Raw genomic sequence first — 15247 nt, forward strand, 5'->3', positions numbered from 1 at the left:
GTTCACGCAGATGAGCAGGGACCCTGGGCATCTTTCTTTGGGTGTTTTTCCGAATCAGTAGAAAGGCCTCTTTAGTGTCCTAAGTTTTCATAACTGTGACCTTAATTGCCTACCGTCTGTAAGCCGTTCCACAGGTGCATGTTCATTAATTGTGTTTAAACCCTTTACAATGAAGATCTGTGACGTTATTTGGATTTCTACGACTGATCTTTGACAGACAGGGTCCTGTAAAAAGGACGTGTCTCAGTGGACCCTCCTGGCTAACTAAACCATATAAATGAATGATGTGATGTTTTGATACACAACAGAATGTTTATACCTCAATAATAGTGACTGCTGAAGGATTTGTTTTCATGTTCTTTGATCTTTACTGAAATATTGTTTAATTTCTCCCTTCTCTCCCCTCCTCCCTCCCTTCAGGTTGTACCTGGCTGGTTGTCCTAGCAGCGATAGCTGCATCTCTCAGTGGCTTGATGTTGGGCTATGAATTAGGCCTGACCTCCGGGGTCCTGCTCCAGCTCAGGGGTATCCTCTCTCTGTCATGCCGGGAACAGGAGCTCCTGGTGGGGTCTCTGCTGCTGGGCTGTCTGGTGATCTCCATTGTTGGAGGCTGGGGCCTGGACCGCTACGGACGCCGCTGGTCCATGCTTCTGTCCGGAGGCCTGGTGGCTGGGGGTACCATGCTACTGCTGCTCCCGGCCTCGCTCACCACGCTGTCGCTCGGCCGCGCCGTGGTTGGCATGGGGACAGCGTTGTCGGGTACGGCGGCATGCATGTACATAGCGGAGATTGCGCCACGGGAGCGCCGTGGGTTGTTAGTGACACTGTACGAGCTGATGGTGGTTGTCGGGGTATTGCTAGGTTTCGGGTGTAGCTACGCATTCTCTGCGCTGCCTAATGGGTGGAGATACACCTTCGGTCTTGTCCTCCCGCCAGCCGTTCTACAGGCTGCTGCCCTCGTCCTCCTCCCACCCAGCCCGCGCTTCCTCGTTGCCAGGGGCGACTCGGAGCGGGCCAAGGAGGTGCTGGTCCGTCTGAGGGGCGTGGCCAGCAGGGAGACCGTGGAGGAGGAGCTACGGGGCATCCAGGCGGGGCTTAAGGAGGAAGCGGAGCACGGTTTCCGAGAGCTGTTCAGCGACAAGGCTAACCTGCGCCGGCGATTGCTAACGGGCGTGGCTCTAGTGTTCCTGCAGCAGACTACGGGTCAGCCCAACCTCCTCTCGTACGCCTCGCCGCTACTACGCAGCGTGGGTTTCCATAGCGACGCCGCCGCCAACCTCGCCTCTACGGGCTTTGGCGTAGTGAAAGTGGTGGGGACGGTTCCCGCCGTCCTATTGGTCGACAGGGTCGGGCCCAAGAGCTTCCTGTGTGTCGGTGCGGTCGCCATGGGGATGTCGCTGGTGACACTAGGGGCGGTGACCTTGCAGAGCCACACCCATCTCACCAGCCTATGCCAGAGCCCTGTGGGGCTGAACCACACCTACCAGGGGCAGGACTTAAACACTCCTTCCTCCGGATTGGACTATATCTCTTTTAAATTAATCACGCCCCCTCCTGGTGAGAGCCAATGGAATGGCAGTGACTCTGCGGAGGCTCTGGGGACTAAGAGAGAGGATGCTGGGATGGGGTCAGGGGTTAGGGGTCGGGGTCATGTGAAGTGGATCTCACTTGTCAGCCTCCTGGTGTATGTAGCTGCTTTCTCCTTCAGCCTCGGACCAAGTAAGAACACACACAGACACATACGCACACACACACAACACAACACAACACAACACAACACAACACAATACTGTTGGGTCTCTGCCAGTGACTTAGAGTTCTTATCTCACATGACACCAATCATACAGACTGTTTTGGCTAGGAACGAGAGCGATGGAGAGAGAGTTAGAGAGAGAGAGAGAGAGAGAGGGAGTGGGAGAGAGAGAGAGAGAGAGAGGGAGAGAGAGGGAGAGAGAGAGAGGGAGAGAGAGAGAGAGAGAGAGAGGGGGAGAGAGAGAGAGAGAGCGAGAGAGAGAGAGAGAGACCGCGAGAGCGAGAGAGAGAGAGAGGGAGAGAGAGGGAGAGAGAGGGAGAGAGAGAGAGAGAGACCGCGAGAGAGAGAGCGAGAGAGAGAGACAGAGGGAGAGAGAGAGAGGGAGAGAGAGAGGGAGAGAGAGAGAGAGCGAGGGAGAGAGAGAGAGAGATTGAGCGAGAGAGAGAGCGAGAGAGAGAGAGAGAGACAGAGAGAGAGACTGAGAGAGCGAGAGAGAGAGAGAGGGAGTGGGAGAGAGAGAGAGGGAGAGAGAGGGAGAGAGAGAGAGGGAGAGAGAGAGAGAGGGAGAGAGAGAGAGCGAGGGAGAGAGAGAGAGACCGCGAGAGCGAGAGAGAGAGCGAGAGAGAGAGAGAGAGGGAGAGAGAGGGAGAGAGAGAGAGAGACCGCGAGAGAGAGAGCGAGAGAGAGAGAGAGAGAGAGGAGAGAGAGAGAGAGAGGGAGAGAGAGAGAGGGAGAGAGAGAGAGGGAGAGGCTAAAGACTAGCACCACCTTTATAACTTTATGTTGAACTGCTGTCGAGCCTGTTGTAGAGCCTGCTATAGGGCCTGTTGTAGAGCCTGTTGTAGAGCCTGTTGTAGAGCCTGCTATAGAGCCTGCTATAGGGCCTGTTGTAGAGCCTGTTGTAGAGCCTGTTGTAGAGCCTGCTATAGGGCCTGCTGTAGAGCCTGCTATAGAGCCTGCTATAGGGCCTGCTGTAGAGCCTGTTGTAGAGCCTGCTATAGAGCCTGCTGTAGAGCCTGCTGTAGGGCCTGTTGTAGAGCCTGCTATAGGGCCTGTTGCAGAGCCTGTTGTAGAGCCTGCTGTCGAGACTGCTGTAGAGCCTGCTGTAGGGCCTGTTGTAGAGCCTGCTGTAGAGCCTGCTGTAGAGCCTGTTGTAGAGCCTGCTGTAGAGCCTGCTGTAGAGTCTGTTGTAGAGCCTGCTGTAGAGCCTGTTGTAGAGCCTGCTGTAGAGCCTGTTGTAGAGCCTGTTATAGAGCCTTCTGTAGAGCCTGCAATAGAGCCTGCTATAGAGCCTGCTGTAGGGCCTGTTGTAGAGCCTGCTGTAGAGCCTGTTGTAGAGCCTGCTATAGAGCCTGCTATAGAGCCTGCTATAGAGCCTGCTGTAGGGCCTGTTGTAGGGCCTGTTGCAGAGCCTGCATTAGAGCCTGTTATAGAGCCTGCTATAGAGCCTGCTGTAGAGCCTGTTGTAGAGTCTGCTGTAGAGCCTGTTGTAGAGTCTGCTGTAGAGCCTGTTGTAGAGCCTGTTATAGAGCCTGCTATAAATCAAATCAAAATTATTTATATAGCCCTTCGTACATCAGCTGATATCTCAAAGTGCTGTACAGAAACACAGCCTAAAACCCCAAACAGCAAGCAATGCAGGTGTAGAAGCACGGTGGCTAGGAAAAACTCCCTAGAAAGGCCAAAACCTAGGAAGAAACCTAGAGAGGAACCAGGCTATGTGGGGTGGCCAGTCCTCTTCTGGCTGTGCCGGGTGGAGATTATAACAGAACATGGCCAAGATGTTCAAATGTTCATAAATGACCAGCATGGTCGAATAATAATAAGGCAGAACAGTTGAAACTGGAGCAGCAGCACGGTCAGGTGGACTGGGGACAGCAAGGAGTCATCATGTCAGGTAGTCCTGGGGCATGGTCCTAGGGCTCAGGTCAGTTGAAACTGGAGCAGCAGCACGGCCAGGTGGACTGGGGACAGCAAGGAGTCATCATGTCAGGTAGTCCTGGGGCATGGTCCTAGGGCTCAGGTCCTCCGAGAGAGAGAAAGAAAGAGAGAAGGAGAGAATTAGAGAACGCACACTTAGATTCACACAGGACACCGAATAGGACAGGAGAAGTACTCCAGATATAACAAACTGACCCTAGCCCCCCGACACATAAACTACTGCAGCATAAATACTAGAGGCTGAGACAGGAGGGGTCAGGAGACACTGTGGCCCCATCCGAGGACACCCCCGGACAGGGCCAAACAGGAAGGATATAACCCCACCCACTTTGCCAAAGCACAGCCCCCACACCACTAGAGGGATATCTTCAACCACCAACTTACCATCCTGAGACAAGGCTGAGTATAGCCCACCCAGACAGGATGACCGGCGCCAACCCAGACAGGATGACCACATCAGTGAATCAACCCACTCAGGTGACGCACCCCCTCCAGGGACGGCATGAGAGAGCCCCATTAAGCCAGTGACTCAGCCCCGTAATAGGGTTAGAGGCAGAGAATCCCAGTGGAAAGAGGGGAACCGGCCAGGCAGAGACAGCAAGGGCGGTTCGTTGCTCCAGAGCCTTTCCGTTCACCTTCCCACTCCTGGGCCAGACTACACTCAATCATATGACCCACTGAAGAGATGAGTCTTCAGTAAAGACTTCAAGGTTGAGACCGAGTTTGCGTCTCTGACATGGGTAGGCAGACCGTTCCATAAAAATTGAGCTCTATAGGAGAAAGCCCTGCCTCCAGCCGTTTGCTTAGAAATTCTAGGGACAATTAGGAGGCCTGCGTCTTGTGACCGTAGCGTACGTGTAGGTATGTACGGCAGGACTAAATCAGAGAGATAGGTAGGAGCAAGCCCATGTAATGCTTTGTAGGTTAGCAGTAAAACCTTGAAATCAGCCCTTGCTTTGACAGGAAGCCAGTGTAGAGAGGCTAGCACTGAAGTAATATGATCAAATCTTTTGGTTCTAGTCAGGATTCTAGCAGCCGTATTTAGCACTAACTGAAGTTTATTTAGTGCTTTATCCGGGTAGCCGGAAAGTAGAGCATTGCAGTAGTCTAACCTAGAAGTGACAAAAGCATGGATACATTTTTCTGCATCATTTTTGGACAGAAAGTTTCTGATTTTTGCAATGTTACGTAGATGGAAAAAAGCTGTCCTTGAAATGGTCTTGATATGTTCTTCAAAAGAGAGGTCAGGGTCCAGAGTAACGCCGAGGTCCTTCACAGTTTTATTTGAGACGACTGTACAACCATTAAGATTAATTGTCAGATTCAACAGAAGATCTCTTTGTTTCTTGGGACCTAGAACAAGCATCTCTGTTTTGTCCGAGTTTAAAAGTAGAAAGTTTGCAGCCATCCACTTCCTTATGTCTGAAACACATGCTTCTAGCGAGGGCAATTTTGGGGCTTCACCATGTTTCATTGAAATGTAAACGGAACCTTGAGGAACACCGAAATTTACAGTTGATTTGTCAGAGGACAAACCATTCACAGACACAAACTGATATCTTTCCAACAGATAAGATCTAAACCAGGCCAGAACTTGTCTGTGTAGATCAATTAGGGTTTCCAATCTCTCCAAAAGAATGTGGTGATAGATGGTATCAAAAGCAGCACTAAGGTCTAGGAGCACGAGGACAGATGCAGAGCCTCGGTCTGATGCCATTAAAAGGTAATTTACCACCTTCACAAGTGCCGTCTCAGTGCTATGATGGGGTCTAAAACCAGACTGAAGCATTTCGTATACATTGTTTGTCTTCAGGAAGGCAGTGAGTTGTTGCGCAACAGCCTTTTCTAACATTTTTGAGAGGAATGGAAGATTCGATATAGGCCGATAGTTTTTTATATTTTCTGTGTCAAGGTTTGGCTTTTTCAAGAGAGGCTTTATTACTGCCACTTTTATTGAGTTTGGTACACATCCGGTGGATAGAGAGCCGTTTATTATGTTCAACATAGGAGGGCCAAGCACAGGAAGCAGCTCTTTCAGTAGTTTAGTTGGAATAGGGTCCAGTATGCAGCTTTACGGTTTAGAGGCCATTATTATTTTCATCATTGTGTCAAGAGATATAGTACTAAAACACTTGAGAGAGTGAGTATAGAGCCTGCTGTAGAGCCTGTTATAGAGCCTGCTATAGGGCCTGCTATAGGGCCTGCTATAGGTCCTGCATTAGAGCCTGCTATAGGGCCTGCTATAGGGCCTGCTATAGGGCCTGCTATAGGGCCTGCTATAGGTCCTGCATTAGAGCCTGCTATAGGGCCTGCTATAGGGCCTGCTATAGGGCCTGCTATAGGGCCTGCATTAGAGCCTGCTAAAGGGCCTGCATTAGAGCCTGTTATAGAGCCTGCTATAGGGCCTGCATTAGAGCCTGCTGTAGAGCCTGCTATAGGGCCTGCATTAGAGCCTGTTATAGAGCCTGCTATAGAGCCTGCTGTAGAGCCTGTTATAGAGCCTGTTGCAGAGCCTGCATTAGAGCCTGTTATAGAGCCTGCTATAGAGCCTGCTGTAGAGCCTGTTATAGAGCCTGTTGTAGAGCCTGTTGCAGAGCCTGCATTAGAGCCTGTTATAGAGCCTGTTATAGAGCCTGTTATAGAGCCTGTTATAGAGCCTGTTATAGGGCCTGCTATAGAGCCTACATTAGAGCCTGCTATAGAGCCTGTTATAGAGCCTGTTATAGAGCCTGTTATAGAGCCTGTTGTAGAGCCTGTTGCAGAGCCTGTTATAGAGCCTGTTATAGGGCCTGCTATAGAGCCTACATTAGAGCCTGCTATAGAGCCTGCTGTCATAACTGTATGTGTCACATTCCCTTCGAGATGTTTCTAATACATTGGTCTGTGTGTGTGTGTGTGTGTGTGTGTGTGTGTGTGTGTGTGTGTGTGTGTGTGTGTGTGTGTGTGTGTGTGCGTGTGCGTGTGCGTGCGTGTGTGTGTGTGTTTGTACTTGCTGTGTGCTCCTGTGTGTGTGTGTGTGTTCCAGTGGTGTATGTGGTGCTGAGTGAGATCTTCCCTACAGGGGTCAGAGGTAAAGCCGTGTCTGTCGTGTCGGCTGTCAACTGGGCCACCAACCTCCTCATGTCCATGACCTTCCTCTCTGCCACAGGTACAGTACAGCTGAGGTGCAGTACAGCTGAGGTGCAGTACAGCTGAGGTGCAGTACAGCTGAGGTACAGTACAGCTGAGGTACAGTACAGCTGAGGTGCAGTACAGCTGAGGTGCAGTACAGCTGAGGTACAGTACAGCTGAGGTACAGTACAGCTGAGGTGCAGTACAGCTGAGGTACAGTACAGCTGAGGTACAGTACAGCTGAGGTGCAGTACAGCTGAGGTACAGTACAGCTGAGGTGCAGTACAGCTGAGGTGCAGTACAGCTGAGGTACAGTACAGCTGAGGTGCAGTACAGCTGAGGTACAGTACAGCTGAGGTACAGTACAGCTGAGGTGCAGTACAGCTGAGGTACAGTACAGCTGAGGTACAGTACAGCTGAGGTGCAGTACAGCTGAGGTGCAGTACAGCTGAGGTACAGTACAGCTGAGGTGCAGTACAGCTGAGGTACAGTACAGCTGAGGTGCAGTACAGCTGAGGTACAGTACAGCTGAGGTGCAGTACAGTTGAGGTGTGGTCGAACACAATCAGTCGTATGGAATCACTGAGTAATTTGCCGTCTTACTAAAATACTCCAAGCTTCATAACGATAAGGTTAACGAGTGGACACTCCTAAAACGGGATTCAATCAATGAACGCTGATTCTGGTTTACATCACGGACCGCCAAGCAGCCTTGTAGTTGTCTAGTCTGTGTTTTATAAAATGGGAAATAAGCATATAACACAATTTATAACAAGGAATTAGCAACTCGTTCTCATTGTGAGAAATAAGGTAGGCCACTTGATTTCAACATGTGAAAAAAGTGGACAGGCCAGCGTGCTGTTCCAACAGTGGGAGACAGACAGAAGGGCGTCTTCATGTTCTATCTTGTTAGATCCAAGTTAGGAAAACTTGAAACATGAAGATTAGCTGGCTACTCACTAGCATGTGGGCTTGGTTAATAGCAGGGTTCTGGTTAATAGCATGGTTCTGGTTAATAGCAGGGTTCTGGTTAATAGCAGGGTTCTGGTTAATAGCATGGTTCTGGTTAATAACAGGGTTCTGGTTAATAGCAGGGTTCTGGTTAATAGCAGGGTTCTGGTTAATAACAGGGTTCTGGTTAATAACAGGGTTCTGGTTAATAGCAGGGTTCTGGTTAATAGCAGGGTTCTGGTTAATAACAGGGTTCTGGTTAATAGCAGGGTTCTGGTTAATAACAGGGTTCTGGTTAATAGCAGGGTTCTGGTTAATAGCAGGGTTCTGGTTAATAACAGGGTTCTGGTTAATAGCAGGGTTCTGGTTAATAGCAGGGTTCTGGTTAATAACAGGGTTCTGGTTAATAGCAGGGTTCACTGTTGACGTTGAGACTGGTGTTTTGTGGGTACTATTTAATGAAGCTGCCAGTTGAGGACTTGTGAGGCGTCTGTTTCTCAAACTAGACACCCTAATGTACTTTTCCTCTTGCTCAGTTGTGCACCAGAGCCTCCCACTCCTCTTTCTATTCTGGTTAGAGCCAGTTTGTGCTGTTCTGTGAAGGGAGTAGTACACAGCGTTGTACGAGAATAGACTGACGAGTTTCAGAAGAAAGTTCTTTGTTTCTGGCCATGTTGAGCCTGTAATCGAACCCACAAATGCTGATGCTCCAGGTACTCAACTAGTCTAAAGAAGGCCAGTTTTATGCCTTCTTTAATCAGGACAACAGTTTTCAGCTGTGCCAACATAATTGCAAAGGGGTTTTCTAATGATCAATTAGCCTTTTAAAATGATAAACTTGTATTAGCTAACACAACGTGCCATTGGAACACAGAAGTGATGGTTGCTGATAATGGGCCTCTGTACGCCTATGTAGATATTCCATTAAAAATCTGCCGTTTCCAGCTACAACAGTCATTTACAACACTAACAATGTCTACACTGTATTTCTGATCAATTTGATGTTATTTTAATGGACAAGAAATGTGCTTTTCTTTCAAAAACAAGGACATTTTTCTTAGTGACCCCAAACTTTTGAACAGTATTGTGTGTATATATGTATAAATAAATACAGTATATTACACACTAGGGCTGCCTCCCATTGATATTACACACTAGGGCTGCCTCCCATTGATATTACACACTAGGGCTGCCTCCCATTGATATTACACACTAGGGCTGCCTCCCATTGATATTACACACTAGGGCTGCCTCCCAGGGCTCTATATCGGATGGTATTTTGAACCGGGGCTTAGTTTTCATCTTGTCATGTCTAACTAGACTAGTTCAGCAGGTTAATCAAACCAACTAGGCAGAGCGGCAGTCAGCTAGAGTCTTCACTCTGGTTTTTCTAGACCAGGGCAGCCCAACCCTCTTCCTGGAGATCTACTGTCTTGTGGGTTTTCAGTCCAACCCTCTTCCTGGAGATCTACTGTCCTGTGGGTTTTCAGTCCAACCCTCTTCCTGGAGATCTACTGTCCTGTGGGTTTTCAGTCCAACCCTCTTCCTGGAGATCTACTGTCCTGTAGGTTATCAGCCCAACCCTCTTCCTGGAGATCTACTGTCCTGTAGGTTTTCAGTCCAATCCTCTTCCTGGAGATCTACTGTCCTGTGGGTTTTCAGTCCAACCCTCTTCCTGGAGATCTACTGTCCTGTGGGTTTTCAGTCCAACCCTCTTCCTGGAGATCTACTGTCCTGTGGGTTTTCAGTCCAACCCTCTTCCTGGAGATCTACTGTCCTGTGGGTTTTCAGTCCAACCCTCTTCCTGGAGATCTACTGTCCAGTGGGTTTTCAGTCCAATCCTAAATTAGCATATCTGATTCAGCTAGTTATGGTCTTGTTGAGCAGGTGTGTTAAATTAGGGTTGGACTGAAAACCTACAGGACGGTAGATCTACAGGAAGAGGGTTGGACTGAAAACCTACAGGACGGTAGATCTCCAGGAAGAGGGTTGGACTGAAAACCTACAGGACGGTAGATCTCCAGGAAGAGGATTGGACTGAAAACCCACTGGACAGTAGATCTCCAGGAAGAGGATTGGACTGAAAACCCACAGGACAGTAGATCTCCAGGAAGAGGATTGGACTGAAAACCTACAGGACGGTAGATCTACAGGAAGAGGGTTGGACAGCCCTGTTTCAGACTAATATCAGGCTTTAATCAACTTTTGTTGAGTTTTATTGATAAGTTGATGAATATAGATGATGTTTTTTTTATATTATTGAATTGACCCTGACTGTTACGCTGACACTTATACTGAAAAAATAAAATAACAGTTCATATGAGGACATCTTGTCAATTTACATAAACGCATTAGGCCCTAATCTACGGATTTCACTTGAACGTGGCTCAGTATATAAATATATGTGTTTGTTGGTCACAGATACCTTTTTTTTTTTTTTAAAGGTAGGAGTTGTGGATCAGAAAACCAGTCAGTATGTGGTGTGGCCACCATTTACCTCAAGCAGCACGACACGTCTCCTTCGCACAGAGTTGATCAGTCTGTTGATCCTCAAATCAAATCTTACCGGTCACATACACTTATTTGGATTGTGTTCTCAGCTCCAACAGTGTAGTCGTATCTAACAATTCACCACAACACACACACATCTAAAAGTAAAAGAACGTAATTAAGAAATATAGAAATATTAAGACGAGCAAATGTCGGAGTCCAGAGTATATATATATATATATGTGATGGGATGAATACACATTATGACAGCATGTGCATAGTATATATAGTATATCTGTAGAATACGTAGGATATAATAGTATACAGAGCCTTCAGAAAGTATTCAGACCCCTTGACTTTTTCCACATTTTGTTACGTTACAGCCTTATTCTAAAAATGTATGAATTAAAACATTTCCCTCGTCAATCTACGAACAATACCCCATAATGACATCACAATACCCCATAATGACATCCCAATACCCCATAATGACATCACAATACCCCATAATGACATCACCATACCCCATAATGACATCACACTACCCCATAATGACATCACAATACCCCATAATGATAAAGCGAAGAAAAAAAACAGTTTTTCAAATGTATTAAAAATAAAAGACAGAAATACTTATTTACATTAGTATTTAGTATCCCTTTACTATGAGACTCGAAATTGAGCTCAGGTGCATCTTGTTTCCATTGATCATCCTTGAGATGTTTCTACAACTTGATTGGAGTCCACTTGTGGTAAATTCAATTGATTGGACATGATTTTTGGAAAGGCACACACCTGTCTATATGAGGTCCTACAGTTGACAGGTGCATGTCAGAGCAAAAACCAAGCCATGAGGTCGAAGGAATTGTCCGTAGAGCTCCGAGACAGGATTGTGTCGAGGCACAGATCTGGGGAAGGATACCAACACATGAACTCAGACTGGGGTAAAGGTTCACCTTCCAACAGGACAACAACCCTAAGCACACAGCCAAGACAATGCAGGAGTGGCTTTGGGACAAGTCTCTGAATGTCCTTGAGTGGCCCAGCCAGAGCCTGGACTTGAACCCAATCGAACATCTCTGGAGAGACCTGAAAATAGCTGTGCAGCGACGCTCCCCATCAAACCTGACAGAGCTTGAGCGGATCTGCAGAGAAGAATGGGAGAAGCTCCCCAAATACAGGTGTGCCAAGCTTGTAGCGTCATACCCAAGAAGACACGAGGCTGTAATCGTTGCCAAAGGTGCTTCGGCAAAGTACTGAGTAAAGGGTATTGTGTGTAGATTGATGAGGAGAAAAAATCTATTCAATCAATTTTACAATAAGGCTGTAACCTAACAAAATGTAGAAAAAGTCAAGGCACTGTATAGGTGTGACATTTATTATGGTCCCCCTGCTGAGTAGATGTGGAGGCGTGTAATGTTTGTTACTTCCTTCCTGTAGAGAGGATGACGAGGTGTGACATTTATTATGGTCCCCCTGCTGAGTAGATGTGGAGGCGTGTAATGTTTGTTACTTCCTTCCTGTAGAGAGGATGACGAGGTGTGACATTTATTATGGTTCCCCTGCTGAGTAGATGTGGAGGCGTGTAATGTTTGTTACTTCCTTCCTGTAGAGAGGATGACGAGGTGTGACATTTATTATGGTTCCCCTGCTGAGTAGATGTGGAGGCGTGTAATGTTTGTTACTTCCTTCCTGTAGAGAGGATGACAAGGTGTGACATTTATTATGGTCCCCCTGCTGAGTAGATGTGGTGTTTAACATTTATTATCCCCCTGCAGAGAGGATTGGTGTTCCCAACGTGATGTTCCTGTACGCCACCATTAGCTTCATCCTGCTGGTCTTCGTCATCCTCTTCATCCCAGAGACTCAGGGACGCACACTGGAACAGATCTCTAAAGAACTGGCCAAGAAGTAAACCCCCACACACACCAGGGCCCATAGGGATTAGGAAAACAGTCAAAGATCTTTAGTCACCACCCAGAACATCTACCTAGTTCCTAGACGTACATCCCTGTTAGTTCAAGAGTTCTAGTGTAAGAAGTGGTTTGACTTGGTCAATATTGGTCAAGACAACCTCTGCTAGCTCTATACTCATATATCTCTCTCCTTCTTCTCCTCTTCTCTTTCTCTCTACCTCTCTCTTGCTCTCTGTCCCTTAATGCATCTCTCTCTCTCTCTCTCTCTCTCTCTCTCTCTCTCTCTCTCTACCTCTCTACCTTTCTTGCACTCTCTCTCTCTACCTCTCTCTTGCTCTCTGTCTCTTAATACATCTCTCTCTCTCTACCTCTCTCTTGCTTTCTGTCTCTATCTCTCTCTCTACCTCTCTCTCTTGCTTTCTGTCTCTACCTCTCTCTCCTAAACTAGAAAGCAGCTGAAGGTGAGGTTCTGGCGTCGAGTGCAACCCCAGGAGACTCTGTTCACCATTCACAGGACCCCTGAACTCTCAACTCTGAACCCTCACCCTCTCACCTAGCTGTCCACAGCAGAGGGACGAAGATCTGGGAGGAGAGAGGAAATGCGAGAAATGGAGAGGAGGGAGGCCAAGAAAGGAGGAGGAGAGAGGAAATGGAGAGGAGGGAGGCCGAGAAAGGAGGAGGAGAGAGGAAATGGAGAGGAGGGAGGCCGAGAAAGGAGGAGGAGAGAGGAAATGGAGAGGAGGGAGGCCGAGAAAGGAGGAGGAGAGAGGTAGAAGAGGGAGGCCGAGAAAGGAGGAGGAGAGAGGAAATGGAGAGGAGGGAGGCCGAGAAAGGAGGAGGAGAGAGGTAGAAGAGGGAGGCCGAGAAAGGAGGAGGAGAGAGGTAGAAGAGGAGGAGGAGAGAGGTAGAAGAGGGATGATAGAAGGAGAACAACCATATGACTATGAGATCAGTTTATTCTCCCTCCCTCCCTCGCTCCCTCCCTCGCTCCCTCCTTCCTTCCCTCCCTCCCTCCCTCGCTCCCTTCCTCCTTCCCTCCCCCCTATTGAGAGAGCAACCCTGAGGCTCAGATGGAACTCTGACCTCTGAGATCTGTCTGTCCTCTGGATTGCTCACCTGTTTGTAACACTTTCTACTGTTTTCAAACAGAATACACAGGATTTTATCTTGGGGGGGGGGGGGAGAAGCAATTTTCTGTATGACCCCGAATTTATTCAAACAGGGACTGTTTCAAGTTAGGGATGTGTTAAACAATAGACGTGTTAATGAATTTACCGTGGGGGAAAAACACCTCCATTCATCCCAGTTTGATATTGGGACACATGGTCTCGAGCTGGGTCAAAATGTGTCCAATTATATACCATGTATTTGACCCACTACCACTTTCACACACCTTTACAAGAAAGAAGCTAACAAAATGTATCAAATAAGGGCTTTTGTCTCTGTGTAAATGGGGTTTAAGGTGCTGTTTCCACTGGTATTCAGACCCCTTGACTTTTTCCACATTTTGTTTGGTTACAGCCTTATTCTGAAATTGATTAAATTGTTTTTTTTCCCTCTCTCATCAATCTATGCACAATACGCCATAATGACATCACAATACCCCATAATGACATCACAATACCCCATAATGACATCACAATACCCCATAATGACATCACAATACCCCATAATGACATCACAATACCCAATAATGACAAAGCAAAAAACAAAATTTAATAAAAAATAAATTATATTAAATTTACATACAGTACCAGTCAAAAGTATGGACACTACTCATTCAAGGGTTTTTCTTTATTTGTACTATTTTCTACATTGTAGAATAATAGTGAAGACATCAACACTATGAAATAACACATATGAAATCATGTAGTAACCATAAAAGTGTTAAACAAATCAAAACAATATTTTATATTTGAGATTCTTGAAAGTAGCCACCCTTTGCCTTGATGACAGCTTTGCACAGTCTTAAATGAGTAGGTGACTAGTACTGTAAGTATTCAGACACTTTACTCAGTACTTTGTTGAAGCACCTTTGTCAGCGATTACAGCCTCGAGTCTTCTTGGGTATGATGCTACAAGCTTGGCACACCTGTATTTGGGGAGTTTCTCCCATTCTTCTCTGCAAAACCTCTTAAGCTCTGTCAGGTTGGATGGGGAGTGTTGCTGCACAGCTATTTTCAGGTCTCTCCAGAGATGTTCGATCAGGTTTCAGTCCGGCCTCTGGCTGGGCCAACTCAAAGACACTCAGAGACTTGTTCCGCAGCCACTCCTGTGTTGTCTTTGATGCTTAGGGTCGTTGTCCTGTTGGAAGGTGAACCTTAACCCCACTCTGAGGTCCTGAGAGCTCTGGAGCAGGTTTTCATCAAGGATCTCTCTGTGCTTTGCTCCGTTCATCTTTGTCTCGATCTGGCTGGTGTGTTTACGGACATATTCAATCTCTCCCTGTCCCAGTCTGCTGTCCCCACATGCTTCAAGATGGCCACCATTGTTCCTGGACCCAAAGATAACTGAATTTAATGACTATTTTCCCATAACACTCACCTCCACCTTAACTGACACCCTAGACCCATTTCAATTTGCATACCGCCCCAATAGATCCACAGCCTTCACACTGCACACTGCCCTATCCCATCTGGACAAGAGGGATAAGAATAATGTTCATTGACTACAGCTCAGCATTCAACACCATAGTGCCCTCCTAACTCATCATTAAGCTCGAGGCCTTGGGTATGAACCCCGCCCTGTGCAACTGGGTCCTGGACTTCCTGACGGCCGCCCCCAGATGGTGAAAGTAGGAAACAACACCTCCTCTTTGCTGATCCTCAACACAGGGGCCCTACTCCTGTACTCCTTGTTCCCCCATGACTGCGTGGCCATGCAGGCTCCAACTCAATCAACAAGTTTGCAGACGACACAACAGTAGTGGGCTTGATCACCAACAACGATGAGACGGCCTACAGAGGAGGAGATGATTGTGGACTTCAGGAAACAGCAGAGGAAGCACCCCCCTATCCACATCGACGGGACGCAGTGGAGAAGGTGGAAAGATTCAAGTTCCTCGGCGTACACATCACTGACCATC

The 15247-nt window shown here is 47.5% G+C and overlaps 1 protein-coding gene across 2 annotated transcripts in view; it reads left to right on the forward strand.

Annotated features, from left to right (window-relative positions):
* The window catches only part of slc2a12 (solute carrier family 2 member 12), a 34400-nt gene extending 20458 nt beyond the window's left edge, over positions 1–13942 (forward strand). Inside the window, exons 3-6 of one of the 2 annotated variants that reach the window (XM_036976410.2) lie at positions 421–1719; positions 6720–6842; positions 12025–12157; positions 12611–13942. In XM_036976410.2, coding sequence (XP_036832305.2) covers positions 421–1719; positions 6720–6842; positions 12025–12157; positions 12611–12719 — 1664 coding nt within the window. In that variant the 3' untranslated portion in view covers positions 12720–13942. The remainder of the gene's footprint in view (positions 1–420; positions 1720–6719; positions 6843–12024; positions 12158–12610) is intronic. The other variant, XM_090233321.1, reaches the window with a different exon arrangement.
* Positions 13943–15247: the final 1305 nt, after the last annotated feature.

This window comes from Oncorhynchus mykiss, chromosome 4 (assembly GCF_057628025.1).
Source record: "Oncorhynchus mykiss isolate SJ-2025 chromosome 4, ASM5762802v1, whole genome shotgun sequence".
NCBI lineage: Eukaryota > Metazoa > Chordata > Actinopteri > Salmoniformes > Salmonidae > Oncorhynchus > Oncorhynchus mykiss.